Below are 26,933 nucleotides of genomic sequence, written 5' to 3'. Positions count from 1 at the left end.
GTAATCACTCCCGATTGTATAAAAATTTACAATAGTTTAACAGTACAATTTTAGATTATAATTTTTTTTGATAAATTATAATAACAAGGTAAAGTTCGAAGAACCAACACAACTAGCACAATTCAAACTCAGGCCACACCTGGGATGATAATCACTATCTACAGCCCGTGCATAGCTTGGGTATGTGCACACTAGTTTTTTTATATGATACTTATTTTATTTTCTATTATGTTACTTGTATTTGGTACAACTTATATGTTTTGGCACTTAAAAGATAAGGTTGTTAACTTTTTATGTTTAATTTAAATTTTAGGATTGATCTGATGAACGATAATTATTAATATTATTAAATTTGAATTTTCGTTAATAAAATAAATTTGGCATTTTGAATTTGTTTAATTTGTCTAATTAATTTAATGGAAGTTAATTATTAATGCTATTAGTTAATTTTAAGGTTTTATCAGATCAACTCTAAAATTTAATTTAAACACTAAAATACTAGCACTATTACTTTTAATCACTAAAATGTAATTTTTTTTACAAGAAAAAAAAGGTGCAGATACCATATATAAAAAAGTTTCATACTCCTATACCCCAAATTATATGCTTTAAGGGGCTTTTAAAACCCAGATGCAGAGCCCATTGGACCGACTTCTTTAAGTCTTAAACCATGTAATGGAAGTACACACACTAAAAAAAAGGAAAATAATGAAAACAATAAGCCTCTACCAGAAAACCCTAACCGATCTGCTCCCATCTTATTAAAACCCTAGGGCGCCTCTTCTCTCCAGCCAACAACCCTTCCTCTTAAAAAATTGCTTCATTATTTGCCTCTTTGAGTAGCCATGTGAATGAAATCCAAGTTTCGCAATTGGCTTAGTTTGGAGGCAGAAATCGATTCGAAAAACAGAGATATCGGGTTCCTGATGTTTCTGGTCGATTTAACCAAGGCCTTTTTGAGGGGACTCTTGGCTTCTCTTTCTTCACCCGTTGTCCCCCAAGCAGCCTTGGACATTTTCCCTAATTTTTACGATTTTTTTGGGGGTGAATATAATAATATATAGTGTTAACAAGAATGCCTCTCGAATAACCAGAAGGTTAGATTGTAATCCAACGCCGTTTGGTTCAGACAGAGGCTGAGATCAACTCGAACCAGTTTGAGGGTAAGGAACGATTTTCCTCCGTTCCTTTCCTAGATTGTTTTCGTACATTCCTATTTTTGTTTTCAGTTTTGCAGTCATTTTTAAGGTTTTTAAAAGAAGAGAATAAAATATGGTTGATCGAGTTAATTAGAATAATGTTTTAACAAAATGTTTTAAGTATGATTTTTCCCGTTTGAAGCTCAAAATTAAATGGTAACTTTGGGTTTTAATGCATGAGTATGATTTTGAATTACAATTCAACTGATGTATGTGTTGTAAAAACATTAGCAGGTTAGAGTCTGATTTCCTCTTCAAACTTGCACAAATATTAGACCCAGTAGCCAAGGCGGTATTACAAACCATTCCATGTGACAAGCAAGTCCGCCCCTCACTGGACCATCTCCTCTATGTTTGCTGTCCCTCCAACCCCATCGAATGCAGTGTTTCTACTTCGTATTCGATGGAGTCCTTTCCCCCTGAGTAACTTAATTAATGCCCCTATCCATAGGTTCTGAGCAAGGCCATCAAGCATCTATATCTAGATGTTGTATTGCATATTCGGCTTTTTTATAAAAATAATCGGATATTTTTTATTAATTATAAAAATATTCACTTCTTTATTATTTACTTGAAATGAATAGTGAAATTTGGTTAGAATTAAAAAAATTAAATATCAGTTTAATACTAATATTTTTGGGTCAAAAAATAAATAATAGTGGAGTCATAGAAAATGATGTCATTATTTTAATATATTAGATATTTTAATAGTAATTAAATTTTTTTAATTTAAAATTATTATTTATTTGATGGCACCATCTATTTTTAGTTTTTTTATTTGTTGTTAATTTAAATTTTAAATTATTATTTTATTTGGAGTTATAGAGAAATGGTGTTACTACCTTTAATATGGTAGACTCATTCTTTTTGTAGGTTTTTTAAATTGTTTTTTTAATAATAAAATTTAATTTTTTTTAATTTTTGGTGACATCAGTCTTTATGACTTTATCAAATAAAATAATAAATTTAATTTTAAATTAAAAATAAAAAAATAAAAAAGTCTAAAGATGGTGATGCCGTTTTTTTATGGTTTTACTACATAAAATAATAATTTTAGTTTTAAATAAAAATAATAATCATTATAAAAAAATTTTAACATATTAAAGTGGTTGTGATATTTTCTATGGCTTTACTACTACTATTATTATTATTTTTGGTTCTTGAAATATTTAAAAATATTAGTAAATAGATTGATTTCACTCAAAAAGTTAATTTTTTAATCTTAACAGTTAATAATTGGTCGACGTGACAAGCGAGTTATGTAAATTTTTTTCGTTTCAATTTTTATTATTTATTTCAGGTCATACATAATAAAAAATATAAATATTTTTATAATTAATTAAAATTTTTGAGTTATATATATATATAAACCCTGCATATTGTAACCGGTATATGCATGTACCTATACCAAAATCCAAAAAACTATCGTTAATGCCTCCTAGACTTGACAATCTTGAAATATATGGATCACTGACATTGGTGTTGAAACAATTCGAGTTGGTTATATCTCAAAGGTTGCAAAAGCAAGCTCAACAAATCCCATCAGTCGAATGACCCCAAACATAAACGTCACTCTGCATAAGTTGCACAATAGGGACTTAAAAGAATGTTATTAACCTTCATGCCCCCAAACAAAATGTGCCACTCCAAACCATCCCTTCCCAACCCATCCTCCCATATCCTACCTAGCATTCTTCCCCGGGAAGGGGATTAGTACTCCTAAATGAAAATTTTTCTAATTAAGTTATTTATAATTTATAAAATTTTAAATTAGTAATGATATTATACTTTGGTATTCTAAAAATAATAAAAATTTGATTTAATCCTCTAAAAATATAAAGATATAAACTATTAAAATGACGAAATTATATCTTATTATCATAAAAGTATATAATTTAATTCTGCTCCCAAAATTTTTCCGTGCCGAAACATTTGTTACATTGGAAAGAGAGGTTTATTTGGGAAATATGAAAATGGTAGGGAAAAATCTTTATATTCATATTATTTGTTTTGCTTTTGATTATTCTAAAATCACAGATTTGAGCAATTTGTTGATTGGCATTTATATATTAATTTTATTATTATTCAAGTGAGTTTAAATATAAATTTTAAATATTCATTATTTAAATTTTTTATATATATAATGAATTAGGCGTCAATTAGATGGTAATATTTAGTAAGTTGATAATAATTAGAGGTGTTCATGGCCGGACACAATGAAAATCTTAAGTTGGAATGTCCGTGGATTAGGGAGTCCATGGGGCGTTAGAAGACTTCAGTATATGCTGAAGTTATACAGTCCCCAAGTTGTCTTCTTTATGGAGACAAAATTAGATAGTGGACCCTGGAGACGTCTTGTGAAGAGGTTATGGGCAATGAGTAGGGGAGGAGTGATGGAGAAATTAGAATTAGTAGGGAAAGGATTACAAAGATGGGCAATGGGAATAAAAAATTTACGTAGAGGGCTATCAAGGAAATTACTTGCTCGAATTAAGGAACTCGATGGAATGGAGAGAGCAAATGAGAATTTGGCAGAACTAATTGACGCCTAAATTTATTTAAATTTGGAAATTGAAAAAGAAGAAAGGTATTGGGAACAACAAGCAATGATGAATTGGTTAAAAGAAGGAGATAAAAATAAAAAAAATCTTCCATGATTTTGCGTCTTAAAGAAGAAGAGCAATTCGGGTCGAGGAGCTCAAGAATGAATAGGGGCAAATAACTACAGACAAAAGAGAGATGGCGGAGGTGGCAAAGAGATATTTTGAAAACATCTTTTCCTCAAGAGGAGTTGGCAATCTTGAGTATATACTTTCAGGGATTGAATGTGCATTTCGGACAGAAAGATCCGAGGCTTAACTAAAAAATATACTAAAGAAGAAATTATTCTTGCTCTTAAAAGCATGGGGCCAACCAAAGCTTTTGGGAGTGATGGGTTCTCAACACTTTTCTTCCAGAAGTATTGGCATATTGTTGGGCAAGAGGTTGGAGATTTCTTTCTTGATATATTAAATGACGGAGGTCCATTTGATGGGGTTAATATGACAAACATCGTTCTTATACCTAAAGTGGCAAGTTCAACTAACCTCAAGAATTTTCGCCCTATTAACCTATGTACTATTTACAAGATTATATCAAAGACAATGACTAATTGATAAAGGATAAAACTAACATATTTTAATCTCGTTCTTAATGTATTTTTGGATGATTATTTGTGCAAATTGGTGAATTTGATACTCCTAATCCTTTGAATTCATGTTCCTATACTTAGGTAAGCATTTGGGAACTAAATGAGCAAAAAACGAGCGAAAATCAGACAAAAAGAGCAGATTTTAGGAACCACATGGACTGGACACACGGCCATGTGCCAGATCGTGTCGATTTCGTAACTTGCTTCCCAAACACGTGGGAAAACACAATTTTTAGGCTTTCTGAGCATTCTAAATTCTATAAATACCAAATAGAAGAAGAGATATAAGAGCTATAAGAGAATATTGAAGAAAACAACTCGAAGAACACCATTGGAGCCAACTCTAAAGCATATTTCCATCAAGATTGAAGACCACTTTTAATTTCTTTTGAATTTTTTATGGGTTTTTTTATTTCTTGTGGTTTTTCTAAATTTGAGATGTTTTTATTCATAATTATGAACTAATTCCCTAGATACCTAGGGAAGATGAAACCTATGATAAATTCTATTATTTGATTTCTGCTTTACGCGATAAATACTTGATTATTGTTCTTAGTTATGTGTGCTAATTTCTTGTTTTAATATTTTTGGGATATTAATTCATATTTAATATGCTTAAATCAGAGGACTAAAAATCTATGTTTAAGAGTAGATCTAGCATAATTGAGTGGAGTTGCATGCAATGCTAGAAATAGAACAACATAAATCTGCCGGATTAGAGTCAAATCTAATAGGGGAATCTATAAATTGAGTTTAATGCAATAATAGGAGTTTTAATTAGAAAGAAATTTTAATTAATCAACCTAGAGTCAGTTGATCTTACTCTCAAAAGAGATATTAGCATAATTTAGGGATTTCTACGGATCAAGATACCAAGTAAATAAATTGTTTAATTCATATTCATAATAATAGATGAAGTCTAGATGAATTCTTTCCTGGATATTGCCTATCTCATTGGTTATTATTAGATTATTTTTCTGATTCATTCTCTGTTTAGTTATTAGTTAAATTAAGTTAGTAATTTTAGTTTAAAACCCATCACTCCAATTTGTCGGCTAAATAATAGGAAAACGGTAGTTACTAATACTTTTTATCCTCTTGGATACAATATCTCTACTCACCATAGCTATACTATTTATCGATAGGTGCACTTGCCTTTGTCGTATTTTTAACTGTTGTATTTATAAAGCCCAAAGTGCATTTGTGCCAGGAAGACTTATTACAGATAATGTTCTATTAGTGTCTGAATTAATCCATTCTCCAAAACAGAGAAGAATAGACCAACATGGAAGTTTAGTTCTAAAACTAGACATGAGTAAGGCGTATAATAGGGTGGAGTGATCTTTTTGGAAAAAAGTTATACATAGGATGGGATTTGTAGAGCCCTTTGTGTCCTTAATTATGCGGTGTGTAAAATTAGTGAATTATTTAGTATGCATGAATGGTGAGATAGGTGAGAGTTTCAAACCAATGAGGGGGTTGCGTCAAGGTGATCCATTAATCCCCTATTTGTTCTTAATTTGTAGCAAAGGCCTTTCTTTTTTAATGAGGTTAGCGTAATGGGAAGGTATTATTAAAGGGTAAAAGGTATGTTGTAAAGGTCCAACTATTATGCACCTACTTTTTGTGGAAAATTACATTTTATTTGGGGATGCTACAAAAAAAGGGAGCCTATAACCTTAAAACCATATTACGAGAGTAAGAAATTTGTTCTGGTCAATGCATAAACTTTGATAAGTTAATGGTATATTTCAACTCAAACGTTACAGAGTAGAAGAGGGAGCAATTAGTGAACATACGGGAAGTACAAACCTCAAGAAATCTAGAGAAATACTTGGGTCTATCAAATATAGTAAGAAGGGATAAAAAATAACTTTCTAGCTCCTAAAGGAAAACTCCTAAAGGATAAAACGATCAGTCAGGTCAAGAGGTGGAGTACAAGATTTTTGTCAATTGGAGGAAATGAGGTGTTTATAAAAGCAGTACTACAGATAATTCCTACCTACTATATGGCATGTTTTTTGTTACCAAAATCGTTTTGTGCATAATTGGAAAACATTATGGGCCGATTTTGGTGGCAAAATGACATGATAAACGTGGAATTCATTGGTGTGAGTGGAGGAAGCTTGGTGAATTGAAATAATATTGTAGAATGGGCTTTAGATGTTTATCGAAGTTTAATGTGGCATTGTTAGCAAAGTAAGATTGGTGTGTAATTTATTATCCAGATTCGTTATTAGCAAATTCATTAAAAGCGTAGTACCTTTCATCCCGAAGATGCTGAGAAGATTTTATGTATTTCCCTTCCTATTGAGCAAGAAGTTGATAGAATGGTATGAAGAGGAGAAGCTTCAGGGGTTTATACGGTGCGAAATGGTTACAAAAATTTAATACAGAATGACAGAGCAACAAATTTACAAACAAATCAAAATTATTACAAGCCCATGTACAAAAAACTATAGATGGTGGAATTACCCTCAAAAACAAAAATCTTGGTATGGAAAACCCTAAATAACTTTCTACCTACTCTTTCTAATCTATATCAACACATATTGGGGAACGCAACAAACTGTTCGAGGTGCTTAAACAGTACTGAAACCACAAATCATGTGTTTAGAGACTGTCCATTTGCAGCTGATGTTTGGTCCAGACTAGACCTGTTGGCTCGCTTGAAATGTGGGAGGGTTTGGGCTAAAATATAGGCCCAAAAAATGGGCTTGGACAAAAAATAAGGCCCGTTTAAAAATTGAGCTGGGCCTCAAGTAAGGCATTTTTGGCCTGGGCCAGGCCCGGCCCGAATTCAATTTGTTGAGAAATATTTATTTTGATGTTTTTAGTATTTTTGATGTATTATATATATTTTAAAATTATATAAAAATAATATAAAAATTAATATGGGCGGGCTGAGTCGGGCCCGGGTTTTAACATTTTTATCTGGTTTGGACTTGGGAAAAATTTTAAGCCCATTTTTGGGCCGCTGAGCCCGGGCCTAGAAACGGGCCTAAATTTTTAGTTGAGCGTGACCCGAACCCGACCCATGCACACCTCTAGTCCAGACTTGGAATCGAGTGGACCCTGGAGCAAGATCAGTTACAGTATAAGGACTAGATGCAGGCTTTATTCGAAAAAAAAATCTAAGCATCGAATTAGAACAATAGTGTGCGAAATATGGGGATTATAGACAACCAAAAATAAATTGGTTCATGAAAATAAGATACAAATAGGGGCAAGTTTGGTTTAATTCATTACAAAATATTTATGGGAATTAGAATACGTAAATAAGAAAGTACCAATCAGCATAGTGGCAAACGAATACTAAAAACCACTGGAGATGTAACAGCCCATTTTCAGTGAAATCGAAAAGGTAGTTTTAGGACCACAAATATGACATGAAAATATTTATTTTATTATTATTTTAATTTCTACGGTATGTTAGTAGTGTCGTATAAAAATTTTGTTAAGAAATTTTGTTGTTTGCATACTTAATTAAGTGAAAAGGACTAAATCGTAAAAGGTGCAAAAGTAGAGTTCTAGAAGCTAAAGGTATCAAATGGCTATAGAAATTTAATGTAAGAGTCCTTAAGTGGTAATTAGACCATTTATGTGGTAGTGGAAATTTATAGGTTTGGTTTTATTGAAATTAAGGATGTTTTTAAGGGTTAAAAATGTAATTAAGTAAATAAAGGCTAAAATCATAAAAACAAAAGAAAGAAAACAAAGATATCATCTTCTAAACTTGGTTTCCTTCAACCAAAATTGTCAAAACTCCATGTCTAGGGTTCAGTCACCTTATTTTGATTGCATGAGATGTATTTCACTTCCGTTTTTAATGATTTTTAGGTTTTTGAAGTCATTATAGTTTAATTTAGCTAGCCCAATGACTAATTTGCAAAAATGTTAAAGGTCTAGGGTTTCACCATGAATTTTCTTGCATGATTTATGAAGTTTGATGAAAGATTATGAGTCCTTATTGTTAAATAAACAACTTTTGTAAAGTGATTTTTGATGAAATTATCATTTAGGGACTTATTTCTAAAAGTAGTAAAATATCATGATGAAGTTGTGAATTGATGATTTGTGTGGGTTGATATGAGCCCCTAGGTAAATCGACAAGCATGATATGTGGATGAAATTGCATAAATTGTCATTTATGAGCTGAAGGACTAAATTGTAAAGAAGTTAAAACATTAGGGGGAAAATGTAATTTTTTAAAAGTATGAATTTTAGACTGAATTGAATAGAATGAATATCAAATGGATTGAATTTTTTTATTTAGATCAAGTAAGGTGATGGTCACTAAATTAACTATAACGACTAAGGCAAGCGCACCTTTTGAATAATAGTATAGTTATGGTGAGTAGAGAATATTGTATCCACGAGGACTAAAAGTACTAGTAATTACAATTTTTCTATTATTTAGCTGTCAAATTGGAGTGATTGCTTTTAATCTAAAATTACTAAACTAATTTAACTAAGAACGCAATAGAGAATAAAATAGGAAAATAATCAAAAATACCAATGAGATAGACAATACCCAGGAAAGAATCCACCCAGACTTCACTTATTATTATGAATCTAAATTTAAACGATTTATTCAATTGTGTCTTGATCTGTAGAAATCCCTAAATTATGCTAATATCTCTTTCGAGAGTAAGAATAACTGACTCTAGGTTGATTAATTGAAATCTCTTTTTAATTAAAACCCTTATTGTCGCATTAACTCAATCTATAGATTCCCCTATTAGATTTGACTCTAATCCGGTAGATTTATGTCATCCTATTTCTAGGATTGCATGCAACTCCACTCAATTATGCTAGATCTACTATTAAAAAGGAACTTTTGCTCTACTGAATAAACACATTAAACATGAACTAATATCCTAAAAATATTAAACATGAAATAAGCATACATAATTGAGAACAAGAATCAAGTATTTATTGCGTAAAAATAAAAATTAAATAATAAGATTCATCATAGGTTTCATCTTCCCTAAGTATCTAGGGAATTTAGTTCATAATCCTAAATGGAAACATCTCAAAGTTAGGATAACAACAAGACATAGAGAAACTCAATAAAACTTCAAAGGAAATTAAATGAAGATCTTCAATCTTAAAGGAGATCCGCTTCCGAGTTGATTCTGATGGCGTTCTTCGAGTCTTTTCTTCAATCTTCACTGCGTCCCTTTAGGTCTTCTTCTAATTGGTATTTATAGGCTTTAGAATGCTCAAAAAGCCTAAAAATTAGATTTTTTAGTGTATTTGGAAAGCAGAGTATAATATCGACACGGGTTGGCACATGGGCATGTGGCCAGCCTGTGTGGATCCTGGAAACAACTCTATTTGTCTGATTTTGGCTTATTTTTCACTCTTTTTGCTCCCAAATGCTCTTATAAGTATAGATACATGAGTTTGAAGGATTAGGAGCATAAAATTCACTAATTTACATAATTAATCATCCAAAAATACATCAAGAATGAGATTAAAAATATGTTGCTTTTATGGCTTATCATTAGGCCTTGTACAAATCTAGATCGAGGAAAAGATAAAGTCTCAGATTAGTGATCATATTTTGACATCTTTAAAATCGTGGTAAGTTTGTATGTTTAAATAACATTTTAATGTTATTTGATTTGTATTCTATTATGCTATTTATTATATCATGTTATGACAGAAATCCACAATGTTTCAACTACTATTGAGCCTCGTTTGAACCTTAGAAATGTATAGGATACAAATGTCATGTCATTAGGGTTACCATGTTTCAAGTGCTGGTCTTAAATGTCCTATCGATGGCTGAGTTCCAGAATTTGTTGCGAATACTCGTCAGCTTGTGTGAGCGGCATCGTGTAGCTACATTCTGACCGTCAGCTTGCGTAAGCAAACCAATTTATGGCTCGAGTGAGAAATGATGTAAAGAAAAAAAAAGGAATGATTTCGACCATATGTTTAGCACACTTTGTGTAAGCTTCTCGCGTATCTAATATTATTCTAAATGGTTCAACTGGCATGAAAATGGAAGGAACGGTAAGTGTTCCGATTGACTATATTTTGAACCTATGGAAATGTATAAAATATCAATAATCAATTTATGTATATTCATGATTATGGAAAGTATGAATTCAAAGATACTATGTTCATGAAATTTATCTTATCATGTGATGATTTTGTTAAGTTATGTGTTTAAGCACTAACTTGTGTTGTTGGTGATGCTTAAGCTTGTGCCAAGCTTATGTTGGATTGATTCATGTCTATTTTATAAGATTTTGCATTGAAATGGTATGCTATGTTCATGATTTACGAACTTACTAAGCATTATATGCTTACATAATTTTCTTTCTCATGTTTTATAGATTATCGGATGCTCGATCGGTTTGGAAGCTCGTTAGAGACCTATCACACTATCTAGAGATTATATTAGTAGATTTTAATATTTTAGTCATGGTTATAATGGCATGTATAGGTGGACTTGTGCTTAATGATCTAGTTGGTTATGTTTGGCATGTATATATGATATTATGGTTGGTATGCTTTTGTCATTTTGATACTTTGATGGTTGGTGTTGATATGACTAAGTGAATGTATGTTTTAAATAACCAATTTGGTATGTTATGATGTGATTTGGTATGTGGTCAATTATGGTGAGTTTGGTATGAAAATAGGTTAGATGTGAATGGTTGATGAATGGCTAAAATATGCATATGTTTAAGTATATTTGATTGTTGTGATTGAGGTGTCTTATTGACATATTGGTTGTATGAGTAAATAGCTTATTGAATTGGTCTTATTATGCATGTTTTGGACATGATTTAAAGTCTTGGTTATATGTGCAAATGGCTTGTAGGTTCATGCTTGAATTGGGTGAAAGAAATGGCTTGATTTTGGCCTATTTCTTGTCCATACAGCCTAAGACACGGGCGTGTGTCTCAGTCGTGTGTGACACACGGTCATGTGACACGGCTGTGTGTCCCCTGTAGGCTTTAAAGGTTGCAAGTCAGGCAGTTACATGGCCTAGCATACGGCCTGTCACACGGGCATGTGGCTTGGCCGTGTGACCCAACTTAGAGAGTTACATGGGCACGGACATGGGCTAAGACACGACTGTGTATCCCTATTTCGAATGTTACATGGCCTGAGACACGAGCGTGTGTCTCAATCATGTGAGTCACATGGCCGTGTGACCCCTACAATGTGAATTTTTCTAACTTTTTCCCTAAGATTTCATATGTTTCCAATTTAGTCCTAAATCATTTCTAAAGTGTTTTTAAGGCCTCGAGTGCTCAAATAAGGGATGATATACATGTGTTTGAATGAATTATGCTATGATTTATGAAATGTTTGGAAATGAATGATTTTAAGTTATGTTTTTATGGTAATGCTTTGTAACCATATTCCAGCGACGGATACGAGTTAGAGGTGTTATTAGGGCATGAATGTTAAAGTCAACTTTGATGCTGCACTTGATAAACAACACAAGAAGTCATGTATAGGAATTGTCATTAGAAACTCATCTGGTCAACTTTTAAAAGTAAAAGTTTACAATAACGAGTACATACTAACGACCTTTGCAGCAAAGGCACTTACATGTGTTCAGGCGATTAGATTCGGGGTAGAGTTAAGCTTCTTAAGAGTTGAAGTTAAAGGTGACGCATTAACTATTATTAAAAAGACACAAAGTGAGGAAGAGGGATAGATATGAAATTAGGGCTTACATTTCAGTTGCCAAAAGATTAATAAGCAACTTTATAACTTGTAGATTTAAGCATGCAGGGAGACAAACAAACAAAGTAACACACATCATAGCAAAAGAAGGGTTAAATGAGGATGTGAATACTTATTTGGCTAATGGCCTTTCCAATTCGGTAGTTTGGGCTGTTGAGTATGACAGACAAGGTGGAAGAGGGGGTAGTTGACGGGATGGTGGTGAAATCGAAGGAACACCACAGATTTGAAAGATAAGGAAATATAGATCGGAGTGTTAGAAGGAGAATACTTTGGTTTTTTATAGAAGAAAATGAGGAGGCAAATGGTAAGGCATTTCAGATCTAAAAGTTGTTTTAGTGAAAGAGCAACCAAAATAGTGAGTAAAATCACTCATAAAGGAGATGCCTTTGACCATAAGAAGATATGGGTTGTTGACGGCCACTTTTTTGAAGCTTGGAAAGAAGATCTGTTGAGAACGCGAGTGATCGTCGAAGATGAAGACTCACTGCGAGATGATTTTTTTTTAGGGTTTTGTTAGGAATGATTGTTTATTTAAAGATTGAGTTTTTTGGGATTTTGAAATAAGGTTGGTTTTGGTTTTTTATGGGCCTTTGTTTTTAGTTTAGGTAATTGGTTTTTTACTTTACTTTTTTTTGAATAAAACGCAAGTTAATTTAATTAAAAAAATATAAATTACATATTTTTTAATTTTATATAATTTTATATTTAGTATCATTAAATACTTTATATTCCAAAAAATAAATAAACAAGAAAAATGTTTATTTTTTCTTTTCTAAATATTGCTTGTTAGTATTTTCATGTTCTAAAAATAAAAGTTCAGTGAATTTAAAGAAATTCCCTGTTCTTAGAATCATTACATAAAACGTGTTGAAAGAGATATTTGATGAGTTAAATTTGTAGATAAATCCTATTTGATTGGAAATAGAAAGGAGAGAAGCTTGGCATACAAAATACTAGCAAATCAAAGTTGATTTGACCAAATGTAGGAAGTTGTTGTTTGTCCACAAAACCAAACCCAAGATTCCAAGCCAAAGCCAAAATCAAATTTGCATAGTCTGGATCCTTTATTTTGGCATTTGGAGCATTTTCTATAAACATGGCACCCCCATTCTCACCCAACTTGCAGCAATGATTCAGAGTATCCTACACATCCTTCCAGGAACCCAATCACATCAGTCATTTATATTGAAACTTATACCACCAATTTATTATTTTCATAATTTTGCATTAAGATAGAACATTCAATGTTGTGGGGGTGGGACATGGCTAAATCAATCTTACTTGTTTGGATAGCTTTGGGTCATTCTCCTTTCTTTTCTTTGCTTATTAAAATATCTTCATGGGATTTTAAATTAAAACTCATTTGACAGCTAATTGATCCATTTTTGGCCTGCACATGATTAAAAATTGATTAAAACCCACCTAAGGGAGATTAAAAATTGAAATTAAAAAAAATGGACTATAGAATAAGTTATTCATGCTTTGTGGATAAGTGATCTTCAAAACCAAACCGACAATAATTTCAATTGATTAAAAAATATATGCACTTAAATAGATTTGATTGTTTTTATTTTTATTAATAAAGTCAATATTATACTGGTTTGTTTCATATTTATTGTTATTTTAAAAATATTATATATAATATTGACAAATATCAAATATAAAATACAAATCAATCACACAAAATACTTTTTAATAAGCCTTGCAAATACAATCTATCATCAAACAATTTCAAAATGAACAAGTCAAAAAATTATTCCATAAATTAAACAATAAGATCCATAATTCAAAAAGTTTAAAAATATGCCTTAAATCCTTCTACTATTAAAAAAATTAGAATTTAATCCATCTATTTTTCAGAGTTCATAATTCAAGTCCAACTACTAACATTATTTTAAAATCTAAAAAACAGATGAACTAAATTTCTAAAAATAAAAGTGTATGGACTAAATGTTGAATTTTAAAAGAGTACATGAACTTATAACATATTTTAATCTTCCAAAAATCCAAAATAAAGAATAAAATATTTAACTTTTAACTTTAAAATTATATTTTTTATCTTCCGATAGACCATATTTCGGTCGGTAAAGGTGAAATCAATTGGTAAGCATTAGTATGATTAGTACCAAAATAAAACTTAAAATTTGTTGTTTTAATTTACTACCAAAACGAAAAATTCCGAATAATATTAATTACATTAAAAAAAGTTGCTGAAATCCAGACTCAATCTTAAGTCACGCAAATAATAGTGGCTAGCTGATTAATAGATTTGACTAAAGGAGATAAAAAAAAAATCATTTATGTTGTTTAATTAATAAACACAAAATTTAATATTTGTAACATTTCATCCTTTAACCTTTGAAACTGTATTGTGATACTCAATTTCTTTATTTTTTGGAAGGGAGATGGCGTATGTAGAAACTATTCAAGAGAACAAATCTGAATGGAGAGATGAGAAATGATGAAAATCTTGATAAATTTAATGTTCCTCAATATTTATACATATCAGTGCTGAATTTGTAGACATTTCACTAACATCAACTCCCACAGTTTAAAAACTATGCTTGCATATGCCAAGGATGCAAGCATCTATTATAAGTGGCTGAATAAACACTGTAATATAGAATTTTAAGGACTACAAACAGGATTCACTATCCATATACCATTTTATTATGTACAAAAACACAGATACCCTATTTAAAATTCTTGTATAGAACTGGCATAGTAAATCCTTGACACTTGGAGAATAACAGCAGACGAGTGGTCCAGATTTCTCCAGGCAATATTGCTTTAAATACCATCATAGTAACCCCCGAATGTTATTTGAGCTCTGGTGATTGGTACTCCTCTCACCACTGAAATTGCTTCATTGAGTTTGGTTGTGTGATGAACCACTTGCTTCATCCTCTACAATAGCAACAAATTAAGTTACTTAAGCTACAAGTATTATCTAAAAATGGGGCCTAAATTTGATGTGATGTAATTTGCAAGAAATGGTGTTGCTTTTGAATTTGGACTCTTAAATGATGAAATGTGTATATCCTTTTCATAATTATTTGCATTGTAGGGGTAATAAAGGAGACAAAATATACCTCTAATGTTCACATCAACATGTTTAATTTAACAAATATCTTTATCAGATCAGTTAAAACTTCAAATTTACAAAGATTCCCAAATTTCCAGGAAAGTTTAAAAAATAGACAGAAAAAGTGAGAAAATTTTCATACCTTGTCATCACTGTAACGTTGGAACAACAGTTTTTGGTTCAGTTGTTGTTGTTTGTGCCTTTGTTGAGTTCCAAAAATGATGATGCAAAAGGTAGCAGCAGCAACACCAAAAGAGCAGATGGCTCCAATACCAGTCAAACTCCATTTCCATAAATTAAGGCCACCAGAGCTTTCTTCCCAGTTGACATCTTTGTTCTCAGCTTTCTTTTCCACCAGATCTTTTATTTTGGGGGAATTCATGTTCTCCAAAAACTCAGTTTCATCATCAAAATTAAACGTACCTGCAGCATCCAATTGAGGGATAACTCCTTTCGTAGTGGACCTTGGTGAGTTCATTTTGTTGGTCATGTCGACAGATTCATTGTTGTTGTAACTTGGTTTCCTAAACGAAACTTGTGTCTTCACTTCTTTATCACCTCCAACTGATTCCATACCACCTTCTTTGATCTTCTCAAGAATCATGGATGGTGTAGAACTGAAATCAAGAGGTACCCTTTTGGTGATTTCCTTCCCTATTTCATTTTCTGGAACCTTAAGGATTCTTGGTTCCAATGGAAATGGAACTGGGACAACTTGTTTAGCTACCTTCCCTGAATTCCCTGATGGCGGAGACTGTTCTTCATCGAAGTAGTCTGTGAAGAAAACAAGGTTTGAATCAGAAACTCGTTTTCCTCCATGGTCTTGATTGATATCCAGGAATCTATTATCAGGGAGGAAGACCCATTCATGATCAATATCCATCTCTTGGTGAATCATATTTTTTAGGAAATGGAATCCGATTCAAATGGGGGGAGTTATTATAGGAAGTGAGGTGGGTGAAGGGGTTTGAATTATTGGATCAAAAAAGGTGGCTTTACAAGGAGTTTTATGTGGAATTATGAGTGATGAGAGCAAAGGCCACCAGCACAAATGGTGTCCTCTAGCTCTTTGGAGTGAGAAAAATGACGGTTTTGAGTTCTTATGAGCTTATCCCTTCTAACAGGATGACAAATTAAGGGTGGTCCAAAGGGACCCACTAAGAGAATGCCTTCCCTTACAGGGTTCAAGTTCCCAGTTCCAGGATATTTCTTTTTAGTTTTTTAATTTTTTCTTTATTTTTTTTGTCAACAGGTAAAAGTTTTGAATACTATACCAACACTTTGGTTAAAGTGAAGCTAACAGCCTACAATAAGCCAGATAATGTTTTGAATACTATAACCACACCCAATAGTATATTTTTCATTTTATTATTAAACTATGTAATGAAAAATAGAGAGAGAGAGAAAAGGAAAAAGAGGTGTCGGTTGCTTGTAGGAGTTTGCTTGGAATGATACTGACTGGTAGGTTTTCGAAGAAAAAAAAGGGGAAGAAAAATAAGATAGAAAAGATGAAAGTGAAAGGGGCATACAACTGTCTAGGGACTGGTATCTTCCTTTTATTATAATGACAAAGTTAAAAGATAAAGATAGTTTCTCTCCTAAACCATCTAGATTTTACCTCTCATAAAACCTTAATTGGGTAGGCATATTTTCAAGCACAATAATAAACTTGTCTTCCATCATCAACAGAGTATGGATCCACTGGTAACTTTCATGAGAGTTGGATTTGCATATATATATATATATAGCAAGTTTAGGTTAAAGAGAAGGGAATCCGTGTTGAGTATGCATTAGGGAAGTGTTTTTATATTACAAGAAACACAGTGTCTGTGTGTCTGTTTTGGTAAGTCGTTTTCCATGGAAACCAAAACACGTTGCAGCTAAAGCCTTCGTATTGTTAAAAACTGCAGTTCAAGAATCTAGGGTGAAACCTCCCCAACCTAAACCTAGCTTAGGTTGAACCATGGAGTGGCCTGGGAAGAAATTAATATAAGAAATAAAGAAAAGAATCTATCTACAAGTTGGGAATTAGTAATTTTGAACATGATAGAATTTTAATATGATTAATACAACATGGCTTGTATCATATTAACATTTAGAAGAAGAATATAAGCCTGATACATATGTTATTACCATGTATAGACTTTACGCTGCCTAGACTTTGGTCTGTTTCATTAATTTATATAAGACGTGCATTCACTCTCTGCTTTGCTGGAGATTTTCAATTTTTAATAATTCATTATTTAAATAATAGTATAAATTAAATTTTATTAAAAATATTTACATTTTTATTATTTATGAAGTATATATATTTTAAATTGGTTTGTCTTTTTGATATAATGCCTAAAATTAGGTATAGTCCTTCTTTTAACTTATAAATAGGACAATAATGCACTTCAACGCACTTGAGTCCAAATCCTCTTGTATTGATAATAATACCCATACCAAGACTACCAGCATTTTAAATATTAAAAATATAAAAAAAAACCTTAAATGGTGACTTATTGATTAGGTATATAATTTTCCTAAAAGTAACATATGTTGAAATCATAAATATATTAAAAAATTAGAATTTTTTTTAATAAATGAGTATGATACCAACCCATGAGTTGTAGAGGGAAGCCACAAAGCATGACTTTGCCTAATGGGCTAATTATTAAAAGCAAGGTGAGACAAGTGAAAATCAAATAGAATTCTATTCAAGAAATCATTTCTACTAACTCGAATGAGGCTGATGATGAGAGTGACGTTAAGAAGTCCAAGTTTAACTTTTGTTGGATCAATTTTGGAGTTTTGAGAAAAGTCTCTCTTTCTGCCATGCTCTTGTTGGATTGAATTAGAAAATGAGTCGTGACAGATCCAATGGACTTTACGGATTAGCTGTTAATAAGCCTAAAGAAAATGAAAGCAAAATTGTGATAGTCCGTTTTACAAGAAGTGCAACCCAGATTGGTTGATTGTATACTAAGTAAATTACGTCCACATACAATAAATGATAGAAGGTAGCTTGAATAAGGAGACTTGGAGATAATGGGGAGATTTATCTCTTCCATTTAAATATTTTTATCTCTTTTAAATTGTTGTTTTATCTCTTATCTTTATTTTAAATATATTTTTTAAAATTTTGTTTTATCTCTTCCATCTTTTTTCATTGGACATTTGCAACCCACTTTTAGATCAAGTTAATGAATATTAAAGTTTTTCTCACTTTGGAAAAATAGTTTGTGAATTTAAGAGTTAAAGTGATTTTTTGAAGTTTGTTTCCTTTTCAAGTTCTTTCGAAGTGGTAGAGGATTCAAGCCTTTTCCTTTGGTCGATGTTTCTAGTTCCTCTAAATTAGGGGTTTCGTAAGAGTCCACCTGATTATTGAGGATTTTGAATAGCCTTGTTCAAGAGTTTTATAGAGTTCTCTATCTCATTCTTCTTTTTGTTTACTTTACATTTTATTATTATTATTGTGATATTTTGATATTCAAAACTGATTTCTCTCTAATATTTGTTTCGGATCATGTGGGTTCTGCATTAGTTGGTATCAAAGTGAATTTCAATGATGACTTGATCAAGTGTCGTTAAAGGAAGAGATGGTTCGAGTAATAAATGTGTTAATGGTGACTCAACTAAGGAGTACAACCCTTTGATTGAGGCCTTACAAGGTTAAGTGAACCAGATAAAAACTAAACAAATTGAGCTTTAAGGGCAGACAATGCAATGATCAAAGAGAAAATGGAGTTTCTTGCTCAGACCATTTTCAATCAAGAGAGAATAATGGTTGATAGTTTTCAAAAGCTTACCAAGGCCTTACTAATCATTCAATCTCTAAAGATCAAACTTCTAAAAAAAGGAGGTTGACATAGCTAATCCAGACCCAAAGTTTGATGGTGCTGATGTTGAGTCTGAATATGTTCTTAAAAAGGAATGTAACAGAGATGTAATAAAGTTGAAGATTTCTTCATTCTCTAGAAAGAATGTTTCTAATGCTTACCTTGAGTGGAAAGTAAAGATTGAGGCAATTTTGCATGCTACAACTATTCTGATGAAACTAAGGTAAAATATGCCTTCGTTGAGTTCATTGATTATGCTCTAACATAGTGGAATTAGCTGTGTATTTCCGGGATCCTTAATCGTAAGACACTAGTTAGGTCTTGGGTTGAGCTGAATACTGTTGAAGCTGGCCAGCATGCTGCCATGATGCAACAGAAATAGCTCGACCCATGCAGTTGCAGCTGAAGATCAAGTTGTTTTTGTTTTTGTTACTTTCAAATTGGTGTTTTGCAACTTAGTTGAAATCAAACCAAATTGTACTTGATGATTAGGTGTTGATAAGCTGATAAATCAGCTTACCTATGTGTGCAAGTCATGTTTTGTAAGTTACAATGTTATTAGTGGAGTTAGGTAGTGTTTAGGTGATGATTTTGCTTGTATTGACCAGCTCATGTCTGGTATTTGTATTAGCTCTATGCCATTGTTCAAATTAATGAAAATTCATTAAAAATTTTATCATCTAATACTCTCTCATTCTTAGTTTCATTTTTTTGTCCTTAAGTGCTTGATTCTATTATTGTTTGCACTACAAGTCTCAAGCCTTAGAGCTCAAGAATTTGTTTTTGCTTCCTTTATCTTTGTTCATTGTTCCAACAATTGGTATCTAGAGCCTATTTCTCAGTGGACCTCTCATTCTTCAAGTCAATGAACCATGTCTTCATCTGGATTCTCACCAGTACCACCTCTAGTGTTCAATGGTGAAGGCTACCACATTTGGGTAGTGAAAATGAAGACTTACGTACAGACATTTGACTTGTGGGAGGTTGTTAACTCAGATGTTGAACCAGCACCTCTAAGAGCCAATCCCACAGTGGCTCAGATCAGGGAGCGTGCAGATGAAAGAACTAAAAGACACAAGGCTATGTCCTACATTCAAAATAGTGTGTCTGATGTGATTTTCACAAGAATCATGGCTTGTGAGTCACCAAAGCAGGCCTGGGATAAGCTGAAAGAGGAGTTTCAAGGCACAGAAAGAACAAGACAGTAGTAGCTACTAAATTTGAGAAGGGATTTTGAAAACTTGAAGATGAAAGAGGAAGAAACAGTAAAGCAGTATTCGACAAAATCATGGCTGTAGTAAACAGCATCAGACTGCTTGGGGACCAGTTTAGTGAAGCAAGATTTGTAGAAAAGGTTATCTCAACTCTACCTGAGAGATATGAAGCTAAAATTTCATCCCTTAAAGATTCAAGAGACTTGACAAGCATCTCTTTAATTGAGCTGATCAATGATTTTCATGCACAAGAGCAAATAAGAGCCAATAGGCAGGAGGAGTATCAAAAAGGTGCTTTCCAAGCCAAGAGCAGGCCTGGCTCGAGATCTTCAGGCTACAAAGGAAGAAAGCCTTGGTTTGACAAGTCAAGAAGAGATGGAGAAAGAAGAAGGCATCCACCTTGCCCACACTACAGAAGGCTCAGTCATCCAGCTAAAAATTGTTGGTTTAGGCCTGATGTGCAGTGCAAAGTCTGCAAAAAGATGGGCCATTCTGAGAAAGTTTGTAGAAACAAAGGCAAAATGAGACGAAACCAACCTCAACAGCCAAGAGGTGAAGCTCAAGTGGCAGAAGAAGGCAGTGACCATGAAGAGCAAGTCTTTGTAGTGTCTTGCTTAGCTGCCAATGGAAAAGTCACAAAAGGGTGGTTGATAGACAGTGGTTGCACAAACCACATGACTGCCAATGTTGCAATCTTTAAGAGCATTGACAGAAGCTTCAAAACAAGGGTGAAGGTTGGAAATGGACACTTCATCGAGGCAGAAGGCAAAGGAGATGTGCTAATTAACATTCTAACACATAACAAACTTGTCTCAAATGTCTTGTTTGTACCTAAAATTGACAGAAACCTACTAAGTATAGCTCAGTTGCTAGAAAAAGGCTACTCAGTTGTGTTCAAAGGCAAAGAATGCCTGATCAGTGATCCAAGTGGATCTAAGATTATGTCAGTAACTATGGTTGATAGAAGCTTTGTAGTAGACTGGAATAAGAGCTCAGATAGTGCCTACACAGCAGTGCTTGATGAATCCAAGCTGTGGCACAAGAAGTTAGGCCATGTCAACTACAACTCACTGGCCAAACTAACCAAAGAAGATTTGGTTGAAAACTTTAGAAATTCTGTTGAGAAAGAGGATGTTTGTGAAGTATGTCAGTTAGGAAAGCAGACTAGATTGCCATTTCCCTTGAACAAGAGTTGGAGAGCCTCACAAAAGTTGTAGTTGGTTCACACTGATGTGTGTGGCCCTATGAAAACACCATCCTTGAATGGTAGTAGGTATTTCATTATTTTTATTGATGATTACTTGAGGTATTGTTGGATTTACTTCTTGAAGCATAAATCAAAAGTGGCCTCAGTATTTTGGAAGTTCAAAGCTGCAGCAGAAACAGAAACAGGTTGCAAGTTGAAAACATTGAGGTTAGACAATGGGACTGAGTACACCTCTGCAATGTTTCAGAGTTTCTGTGATGAAAAAGGCATTAAGCATCAACTCACCAACATCTATACACCACAATAGAATGGTGTTAGTGAAAGAAAGAACAGAAGCCTGATGGATATGGCCAGATGCCTGTTGTTTGAGAGAAATCTGCCCAAAACCTTGTGGGTTGAGGCAGTTAACATTACTGTTTATCTTTAAAACAGACTGCCAACAAAGGCATTGTCCCATAAAACTTTGAAGCCTGGTTTGGGTTCAAACCATCACTGGCTCATCTAAGGATCTTTGGCTATATTTGCTATGCACATGTCCCAGTAGTTAAAAGGGATAAGCTAGCCAAGAAAGCACAACCTGATATCCTGGTAGGCTATAGCAATGTAAAAATAAGGCTACAGAATCCTATATCTTTCAACCAATAAAGTCCTTGTAAGCAGATATGTGTGTTTGATGAGAAGACAGGACGGAACTTGGATAAAAATGAACCAGAGGCTACTGTTGAAGACCTATTGACTAATCAGACTGAGCTGATCAAAATGGTCTTGAAATGGACATTGACCATGAACCAGTCAGGGGAACCAGACCATTAAGTGAAATCTATGAAAGAGTTGAAGTGGCTGCAGTTGAACCAAGTTGTTTTGAAGAAACTAAAGCCCAACAAGGATGGAAATAGGCTATGCTTGACGAGATGAGCATGATTCACAAGAACTAGACCTGGGAGCTAGTTGATAGACCAGCCAACAAGAAGGTTATAGGAGTGAAACGGGTGTTTCGAGCCAAGCACAATGTTGATGGAACTCTAAACAAGCTGAAAGCAAGACTGGCAGTGAAGGGATTCAGTCAAAAGTATGGCATTGACTACTTTGAAACATTTGCACCAATAGCCAGGCTAGACACAATCAGGCTGCTGGTTGCTTTGGCTGCACAAAAGCAGCAGAAAATACATCAGCTAGATGTAAAGTCAGCTTTTCTCAATGGTTTCCTTGAAGAAGAGACCTATATCAATCAACCTGAAGGTTTCAAAATTGTTGGTGAAGAAAACAAGGTGTACATACTGAAGAAAGCCTTGTGTGGCTTGAAACATGCACCAAGAGCCTGGTATGATAGAATCGATAACTATCTAGCTAGCTTGGGGTTCGAGAGAAGCATTAATGAGCCTACCTTGTATGTAAAGAAGAAAGGTATTGAAACACAACTTGTAGTGTCCCTGTATGTTGATGACTTGCTTGTGACAAGTGAAAGTCATGAATTGCTGGTTGATTTCAAAACCAAAATGGAAAAAAAGTTTGAGATGTCTGATTTGGGACAAATGTGCTACTTCCTTGGCATGGAAGTGTCTCAAACTCAATCTGGAATCTTCCTAAGTCAGAAGGCATTTGGCTTGAAGATTCTGAACAAATTCTCCTTACTAAATTGCAAGGTAACAATCACTCCAGTTGTTGTTGGAGAGAAGCTATCAAGCCAAGGTGATTTTGAGAAGGTTTTTGAATCAACGTACATAAGCTTGATTGGATGCCTGCTCTATTTGACTGCCACCAAACCAGACATTATGTATGCTATAAGTCTGTTATCTAGATTCATGCATTGCTGCAATGAGAAGCACTTCCAAGCTGCCAAAAGAGTTCTCAGGTACATCAAAGATACACTGAGCTTTGGAATGATGTTCACCAAGGCTGAAAGCATGAAGTTGCTTGGATATGCTGATAGTGACTGGGTTGGATCGATAAATGACATGAAAAGCACCTCAGGTTATTGGATCGATAAATGACATGAAAAGTACCTCAAGGTATCTGTTTACCCTTGGTTCAGCTATTTTTTGTTGGAGTTTAAAGAAGCAAACAGTAGTTGCTTAATCAACAGCTGAGGCAGAGTATGTAGCAGCTACTAATGCTGTTAACCAAGCCATTTGGCTAAGAAAGATCATGGTTGATTTGAACCTATACCAAAGGGAAGCAACAAAGATCAACTGTGACAACCAGTCTGCTATTGTAATTTCAAAGAATCTAGTGTTCCGTGGAAGAACAAAGCACTTAAAGATTAAGTTTCATTTTGTTAGGGAAATGGAACAAGCTAATGAGGTGAAACTAATTCATTGAAGTTCTGAGGATCAACTAGCTGATATCCTGACAAAGCCCCTTAGTGTATCAAGGCTCGAGTATTTGATAATGAGATTGGGAGTTTGTAGCATGCAAGCCAAGGAGAAGTGTTGAAGCTGGCCAGCATGCTGCCATGATGCAACAGGAATAGCCTGAGCCATGAAGTTGCAACTGAAGATCAAGCTATTTTTTTTGTTTTTGTTTTTGTTACTTTCAAGTTGGTGTTTTGTAACTTAGTTGAAATCAAACCAAGTTGTACTTGATGATTAGGTGCTGATAAGCTGATACTTACCTATGTGTGCAAGTTATATTTTGTAATTTACAATGTTATTAGTGGAGTTAGGTACTGTTTAGGTGATGATTTTGCTTGTACTGACCAACTCATGTCTGATATTTGTATTGGCTTTATGACATTGTTCAAATTAATGAAAATTCATTTAAAAGTTTATCATCTAATACTCTATGACAAAGTGCTTGATTCTGTTCTTGTTTGCACTGCAAGTCTCGAGCCTTAGAGCTCAAGAATCTGTTTTTGCTTCCTTTTTCTTTGTTCATTGTTCCAACAAATACCATTATACAAAAGCAGTTTATGCCACCATATTACTATCGTGAGATACATCAAAGGTTCCAATTCCTTACTCAAGGTAATGAGACCATTGATGAGTTGTAAAAAGAAATAGAAGTCATCAAGATTTGTGCTAATATAGTGGAAGAACATTATGTCACCATGGCAAGATTTCTAGCAAGGTTAAATCCTAAGATTGGAGACAAAGTGGAAATGTATCAACATGTTGACATTGAAGAGATGTATCAATCAACCCTAAAGATTGAGAAATAGTTGCAAAAATGTAGATAATCAAGGGGTGTTTGTTTTAGATCAAGTTTCCACGAAGAATTAAAAGGGAATAACCATAATATCAAAGGAATGAAAAAGTTACTCCAACTGAGCCAAAAAAATGCAACCAAAGAGAGAGGAATGTCTAATTCTTTTCAAGGTTCAAATTCTATTTCTAAAGTTCAACTTACATCTTCTTCATTTTCTCATTTTCAAAGTGTTCCAAGAAAACTAAAGGACAACGCATGTTACAAATGTTAAGAAAGGGGTCGATATGCTAGACATTTTGCAAATTGACAAGCTATTATGTTTCATAATGATGGCGATGTTAACTTTGAATCTGATGATTGAGATGAGTTAGTTGGTATGCCTCATTTGGAGGATGATCATGGTAACATTTTATATGATGATTGTGAGTTTGAAGAAATTTTTGAAAAAAAGTAAGCAAGCCCTTATTACTAGGATAGCTTTGAATGCCCATGTTAAAGATGAAGGGCAAGAGCAAAGAAAAAAAATATCTTCCACACTGGAAAGTGAAGATCTTTGATCATTGAAAGTGGGAACTACACTAATGTTGTAAATCAGTCACTTATTTTTAAACTTGGTTTATCGTGTCTTAAACATCCAAAGCGATATTGACCTCAATGGCTTAATGACACTGGGGAGTTCTATCGACATGAGCATCATGATGGTTTTAAAAATTATAATTCTTTTGCATTCCACAAAAAGAAATTTACCTTGGCTCCACTTGCTCCTCGAGAAGTCTACAACGATCAACTAAAAATTACAAGAGAAATGGGCAAAGGAAATGAGGACTTTGTGGACATGTTTCCCACAAAAATGCCAAAGGGTTTACCTCATTTACGAGGAATTGAGCATCAAATAAACTTTGTGCCCAGTGTGAGTATCCCTAGTTGATTGACTTATTGAAGTAATCCTAACAAGACTAAAAGAGTTGGAATGCCAAGTTGGTGAACTCATAGAGAAAAGCCACATCCATGAGAGCCTAAGTCCATGTGCTGTTCAAGTGCTCCTCATTCCTCATTTTGATGGCATGCTAGCTGAATTAAATGGTGCTTGCATTTTTACTAAAATAGATTTAAAAAGTAGTTATCACCAAATCAGAATGAAACACAAAGATAAGTGAAAAAGTACTTTTAAAAATAAGTATGGTCTTTATGAGTAGTTAGTAATGTTGTCTGGTTTAACTAATACTCTTAATACTTTCATGCGCCTAATGAATCACGTACTTAGACTTTTTAAACTAAATTTGGGGTAGTCTATTTTGATGATATTCTTATTTATCGTGTATCTTTGATTGAGCATGTAAAGGTTGTTTTGGAAGTTTTAAGGATAGAACAATTATTTGATAACCTTGAAAAATGAATGCGTATATTGAAAATTTTATTTTCTTAGGTTTTGTGATTAGTTCTTTTGGTATTCATGTCTACAATGATAAGGTAAGTGCTATTAAAATGTGGCCTATTTCAACAACCATGTTTGAGGTAAGATCTTTTCTAGTATTAGGTGGGTTTACCATACGTTTGTACAAAATTTTTCTACCATTGCTTCTCCTTTAAGTAAGCTAATTAAAAAAGATCTGAAATTTAATTGGAAAAAGAAAACAAGATTTGGCATTTAATGTGCTTAAAGATAAATTATGTACTACATCTATTCTTGTTTTGACCTAATGTTTATCTTTCCATACATCTATAGTATCAACATTATTCAAGGGCCAAGGATTTTGTTTCAATAAATATTGAACTTCAAATATGGCAAGTTATAACATGACATAATGATGACAACTTCTTTTTGGCACTTAACTGGCCACTTCAAAGCTTGTCTCAACAATCTTTCCCTTGGACAAATTTTTTAACCAAACCATACAAGTCAGGAAGCTAATCAGCAAAACAACCATAGCTACACCTTAGCACAATCCTTAATCCAACAAACTTTTGAATATTATTAATGGTTGGATGTTTTTAATTTTGCCTAAGTATTACTTAAGTCCCTACACAAAAACATAAAATTCAACCAATCCAATTCACAATTCAACCACATAAGCTCAATTTCAATTTCAATAATCACATAATTCATCATAAACTTATTTAATTAAGGCTAAACTTTTAAGATTAAAAAGTATCCAAGTTCTACATTTAGGGGCATTAAAACATTTCACCTATAACCAACATTACATCTGTACATGCCAAAACTAAAACTAAAATGTTAACCATACTCTTCCAAGCTTGAAGATGTGATGAGATGAGCCGACAACAACCTTGATCCTAGCTCTTCAAGTCTAGCCTACATGTTAGAAAGAAACGCATTAAGCTTGTGACAA

General features: G+C 33.3%; 1 protein-coding gene, 1 long non-coding RNA gene and 2 other non-coding genes across 4 annotated transcripts; 3 read left to right on the top strand and 1 right to left on the bottom strand.

Annotated features, from left to right (window-relative positions):
* The first annotated feature begins 567 nt into the window (after nt 1-567).
* LOC121223107 (uncharacterized) lies at nt 568-1,739 on the top strand. The gene is made up of 2 exons (XR_005920497.1): nt 568-1,163; nt 1,434-1,739. It is a non-coding gene; the product is annotated as an uncharacterized lncRNA (long non-coding RNA).
* On the top strand, nt 870-1,017 carry LOC121224015 (small nucleolar RNA U19). Its single transcript, XR_005921478.1, has one exon. It is a non-coding gene; the product is annotated as a small nucleolar RNA U19 (small nucleolar RNA).
* LOC121224026 (small nucleolar RNA snoR138) lies at nt 1,075-1,213 on the top strand. The gene has a single exon (XR_005921489.1). It is a non-coding gene; the product is annotated as a small nucleolar RNA snoR138 (small nucleolar RNA).
* A 12,831-nt stretch (nt 1,740-14,570) lies between the features above and the next one.
* Nucleotides 14,571-16,283, bottom strand: LOC107935235 (uncharacterized). Its single transcript, XM_016867807.2, has 2 exons — nt 15,339-16,283; nt 14,571-15,018 (listed from the first exon to the last, which is right to left on the bottom strand). The coding sequence occupies exons 1-2, from the start codon at nt 16,092-16,094 to the stop codon at nt 14,902-14,904; spliced, it is 873 nt and encodes a 290-aa protein (XP_016723296.1). The 5' UTR covers nt 16,095-16,283; the 3' UTR covers nt 14,571-14,901.
* Nucleotides 16,284-26,933: the final 10,650 nt, after the last annotated feature.

This window comes from Gossypium hirsutum, chromosome D11 (genome assembly GCF_007990345.1).
Source record: "Gossypium hirsutum isolate 1008001.06 chromosome D11, Gossypium_hirsutum_v2.1, whole genome shotgun sequence".
NCBI classification, from domain to species: Eukaryota; Viridiplantae; Streptophyta; class Magnoliopsida; order Malvales; family Malvaceae; genus Gossypium; species Gossypium hirsutum.
Note: the sequence above shows the minus strand (reverse complement) of the source record. Positions and strands in the feature narration are given on the sequence as shown.

What these genes read in the sequence shown, in the direction of transcription:
- LOC107935235 (XM_016867807.2), bottom strand. Translation starts at nt 16,094, where the DNA reads ATGATTCACCAAGAGATGGATATTGATCATGAATGGGTCTTCCTCCCT. An exon ending in AACGTTACAGTGATGACAAG is followed by an intron (nt 15,019 to 15,338) that starts GTATGAAAATTT and finishes TTGCTATTGTAG; the next exon opens with AGGATGAAGCAAGTGGTTCA.